Consider the following 4,765-nt stretch of genomic DNA (forward strand, 5'->3'; position numbering starts at 1 on the left):
GGTCACAGTGTTTGAACCGTCAGAAGCAGAGACCTCCCGCACCCAGAAGGCCACGCTCGTGTGCCTGGCCACGGGCTTCTACCCCGACCACGTGGAGCTGAGCTGGTGGGTGAATGGGAAGGAGGTCCAGAATGGGGTCAGCACGGACCCTCAGCCCTACAGGGAGCGGCCCAACGACAATGGCTCCAACTACTGTCTGAGCAGCCGGCTGAGGGTCTCCTCCGCCTTCTGGCACAACCCTCGCAACCACTTTCGCTGCCAAGTCCAGTTCTACGGGCTTGGGGACGATGACGAGTGGGACAACCCCACCCGGCCGAAACCCATCACCCAGAACATCAGTGCTGAGGCCTGGGGCAGAGCAGGTGAGCAGGGCCTGACGAGCTGGGTGGGGAGTGAGGTGGACCACGGAAAGGGGGGACGGGGGGTGGTGTCCAGGCAGAACACCAGGCAGAGCCAGGGCAGGGCGGGAAGACTAAAACCCAGCATGAGGGTGAACGGGCACCTTGGGGTTCATTCCTCCCCCAGATCCTCAGCCCAGCAGACCCTTGCAGCTGGGGTCCCCTCACTGTCCGAGCCTGTATGGCTCAGCCCCTCTGGGCCACCATGATCCCCGGGGTTCCAGGTTGGTGTGGCTCCGTGGACAAGGCACCAGAAAGACCGTCCACGCGTCTGCGAGAAGCCTGGCCTGAGCCTGGGGGTCCGCGCGAACCAGAAGGCTGACTTAGTGTGTCTGTGTTTGTGTTTGCTCTTAACTGAAGCACAGCTGATGAATAGTATTGCGTTGGCTCCAGGTGGGCCTCACCTGGCAGCTTTCTGTCTGCTTGAGAGGATGGGGTCTCTCATCCACTCCCTCCCCCTCTTCTCTTTCAGACTGTGGCTTCACGTCGGGTAAGTGACCCTCTCCTTGCTTGCTCCCCATCTCCCGTGGTTTTGCCCTGGAAGCTGAATGTGGAGAACCACGGACCCTGGGGTGGGTGTGGGGGGGCCAGAGACGCCTGCTCACGGGTCCCTGTGTGCTCTCCCCCGCCCCGGCCGCAGTGTCCTATCAGCAGGGTATCCTGTCTGCCACCATCCTCTATGAGATCCTGCTGGGGAAGGCCACCCTGTACGCTCTGCTGGTCAGCATCCTGGTGCTCAGGGCCAAGGTAAGGAGGCGGGCAGGACGGGGCCCTGGAAGTGACACTTGAAATAGGGCAACTCCGAGCTGTGAGTAGCAAAAGACCCTGCTAGGGCCAGTGGCGGGCAGTAGAAGACGGAGGTCCACCCACATGCCTCAGAAGACACACTGTCCCTCTGGGATCGCAGTGGGAGAGCCACGCAGAGAAGGAGAAGCTGAGGTCACCCGAAAACCCAATGGCCATTGTGAAGAGCCCTACCATTCATCTGGTCAATGATCATCCTACTTCCTCTCAATTCCCATCACTCCTGACTCCTGGTAACCCCTGAAACCTTCTCTTCTTCAGGTCAAGAGAAAGGGCTCCTGAAGCTAGCTCAGAGGCAGAGCCAGCAACTTGCAGCCTGCTATGGCCCCAACACGGATTCTCCTTTTTCCACTTGCAGCCAGTGCTTCTCAAGAGCTGTTTTCATCTCTCTGCTCACCCCAATAGCTACTCCCCCCTATGTTCGTGCACACCTGGACGCTCATGACCCAAATCTCCCCAACCCAGGGGGACCCCAGCATGACCAACTTGACTGAATCAATAAACACGGCTTGTTCTGGCTTGACTCTGCCTTGTGAGTGTCTGGATTTCTCTTCTGCCCGTCTATGACCCCCCATGTGACTCCTGTCAGGATAGGATCAGAGGTCTTCAAGGAAACAGCAGGTCCCTCCAGTACCAGGGCTGAGGGACCCCGCCTGGGGCAGCTGTGCTCCTCCCTGTCAGGGGAACTTGAGTACGTGTGAACGGGGTGATGGGATTGAAGAGGCTTACTCAGGAACAGCCCAGAAAAATGGTGACATTTTTTGTAAGAACTTTCTGTCCTACCTGGACGAAGGTGCTCTGAGGAAGAGTCTCCCTACACAGGTGACGTGTCTCCTGCCAGCTGGTCACGTACCCATGGCTGAGAAGCTTGCTTTCATACCTGTCAGCCATGTTCCTTTCAGCTGTCTCCCTGAGGACACTACCGTTTTCGCTTGTCACCAAGCAGGCTGCCTGGCCGAGAAGAGAAGGCGCTGACTCGGAGATGAATTCTCAAGTAGCACGTGTGTCTTCCTGTTTAAGTTACAAATCTCTTTATAAATGTCTCTCTAGTGAAGCACATGGGTGTGAAAATGCGCCCTGACCATTCCTGGAAGGATAGAAACTAAAGGTCCCCCAAACCAAGAATCGGCCCTATTGCTATTTCTAGAAGTCCTCTAAGAGCTCTTTGTTGTCTCATGGTCACCATGGTGACGCGGGGCACAGTCCTGGGGAGGGCATCTAGGCAGCGGTCCTCTGCTTCCTCGCTCCATACATACCCCGCTCCTCTCACCCTGCGTCCCGGAGCCACCTGCTCTCAGACTGCTGTGCACTCAGCCACCTGGGCACTCGGTACTCCAGCTCCTACTTATTCTTGAAGATTTAGCCCCAACATCTTCCCCTGCAAGAAGCCTTCTCGGGCGCTTCGTTGCCTGAACTAGCCATCTATTTTCTCACTCACGGGAACGTGGCACATGGCTTTCTCTCTCCACTGCAATGCGTGAGGCACCATTCACTATTCGCTTTCAAGAAAACGAAGAGATCCAAGTCACGGTCCCCAGNCCTGAATCCAGACAGCTCTAGGACCAGCCCTGGTCCCAACCTCTCTTCCTTTGCAGACAACCTGGAAAGGGTCAAACCTCCCACGGTCACAGTGTTTGAACCGTCAGAAGCAGAGACCTCCCGCACCCAGAAGGCCACGCTCGTGTGCCTGGCCACGGGCTTCTACCCCGACCACGTGGAGCTGAGCTGGTGGGTGAATGGGAAGGAGGTCCAGAATGGGGTCAGCACGGACCCTCAGCCCTACAGGGAGCGGCCCAACGACAATGGCTCCAACTACTGTCTGAGCAGCCGGCTGAGGGTCTCCTCCGCCTTCTGGCACAACCCTCGCAACCACTTTCGCTGCCAAGTCCAGTTCTACGGGCTTGGGGACGATGACGAGTGGGACAACCCCACCCGGCCGAAACCCATCACCCAGAACATCAGTGCTGAGGCCTGGGGCAGAGCAGGTGAGCAGGGCCTGACGAGCTGGGTGGGGAGTGAGGTGGACCACGGAAAGGGGGGACGGGGGGTGGTGTCCAGGCAGAACACCAGGCAGAGCCAGGGCAGGGCGGGAAGACTAAAACCCAGCATGAGGGTGAACGGGCACCTTGGGGTTCATTCCTCCCCCAGATCCTCAGCCCAGCAGACCCTTGCAGCTGGGGTCCCCTCACTGTCCGAGCCTGTATGGCTCAGCCCCTCTGGGCCACCATGATCCCCGGGGTTCCAGGTTGGTGTGGCTCCGTGGACAAGGCACCAGAAAGACCGTCCACGCGTCTGCGAGAAGCCTGGCCTGAGCCTGGGGGTCCGCGCGAACCAGAAGGCTGACTTAGTGTGTCTGTGTTTGTGTTTGCTCTTAACTGAAGCACAGCTGATGAATAGTATTGCGTTGGCTCCAGGTGGGCCTCACCTGGCAGCTTTCTGTCTGCTTGAGAGGATGGGGTCTCTCATCCACTCCCTCCCCCTCTTCTCTTTCAGACTGTGGCTTCACGTCCGGTAAGTGACCCTCTCCTTGCTTGCTCCCCATCTCCCGTGGTTTTGCCCTGGAAGCTGAATGTGGAGAACCACGGACCCTGGGGTGGGTGTGGGGGGGCCAGAGACGCCTGCTCACGGGTCCCTGTGTGCTCTCCCCCGCCCCGGCCGCAGTGTCCTATCAGCAGGGTATCCTGTCTGCCACCATCCTCTATGAGATCCTGCTGGGGAAGGCCACCCTGTACGCTCTGCTGGTCAGCATCCTGGTGCTCAGGGCCAAGGTAAGGAGGCGGGCAGGACAGGGCAGGCAGGCTGGAGGGAGAGGGTAGAACACCATGATTGGAACGTGGGGGGTCTCGGAGCCTGACTCGGCCCTGATATGTCCTGTTTCTCAAGGACGTTATAATGGGACGGACAGACTGGGGAGAAAGTATGGGGATCATTACAGGATGCCGCGTCAGAGAATGGGGAGAGTCAACCAGCTGTACCCGCACTCAGGCCCAGGGTCAGGCTCCCTCAGCCCCCTCCTGCTGTTCATGGCCGCTGGGACCTTGACAATGCCCTCTCTTCCTCAGGTCAAGAGGAAGGGTTCCTGAGACCAGCTCTGAAAGTGCACCCTGAGTTGCTCACCCGCCTCGTCTAGATTCTCCTTGACGTGCTTCCAGGCTGCGCTTCGAAAAGCCACCTCCCCCTCTCATCTCTTTCCTGCGGGGTTATCTGTCCCTTTGCTCTGCTTCCCTGCAGACTGAAACAGACTGAACAATAAATCTGTCCTGCGGGCCTTGCTGTGTCTCAGGGTGTCTATGAAGTTGTGTCCTTTGAAGATTTAAGGAAGGCCCCACCCCTGCAGCATATGGAGGGACTGGCCCTTCTTTCTGAGCAAGGCTTCTTCCTCCTGTTCACCCTGATGGAGGATGGGCTCCGTGGTCCATATCCAGGCATTCGGAGCTCCTAGAGTGTAGGGTTGGTCCGAAGGGCAAGGAGCAGGGAGCACCTGCGTGAGGAGAGGGGCTGAGCCCTAAGCCCACCTCAGCCCGGGGCCAGGACACGGCAACCTGTGGGTTGGAATGCTTGGT

General features: G+C 58.5%; 1 gene segment (V, D, J or C); it reads left to right on the forward strand.

Annotated features, from left to right (window-relative positions):
• Nucleotides 1–4,484, forward strand: part of LOC100478092 — a 10,083-nt gene extending 5,599 nt beyond the window's left edge. The window contains 4 exon segments of the C gene segment in view: nucleotides 3,142–3,187; nucleotides 3,696–3,713; nucleotides 3,864–3,970; nucleotides 4,265–4,484. Coding sequence covers nucleotides 3,142–3,187; nucleotides 3,696–3,713; nucleotides 3,864–3,970; nucleotides 4,265–4,285 — 192 coding nt within the window.
• The last annotated feature ends 281 nt before the right edge of the window (nucleotides 4,485–4,765 follow it).

This window comes from Ailuropoda melanoleuca, chromosome 1 (genome assembly GCF_002007445.2).
Source record: "Ailuropoda melanoleuca isolate Jingjing chromosome 1, ASM200744v2, whole genome shotgun sequence".
NCBI lineage: Eukaryota > Metazoa > Chordata > Mammalia > Carnivora > Ursidae > Ailuropoda > Ailuropoda melanoleuca.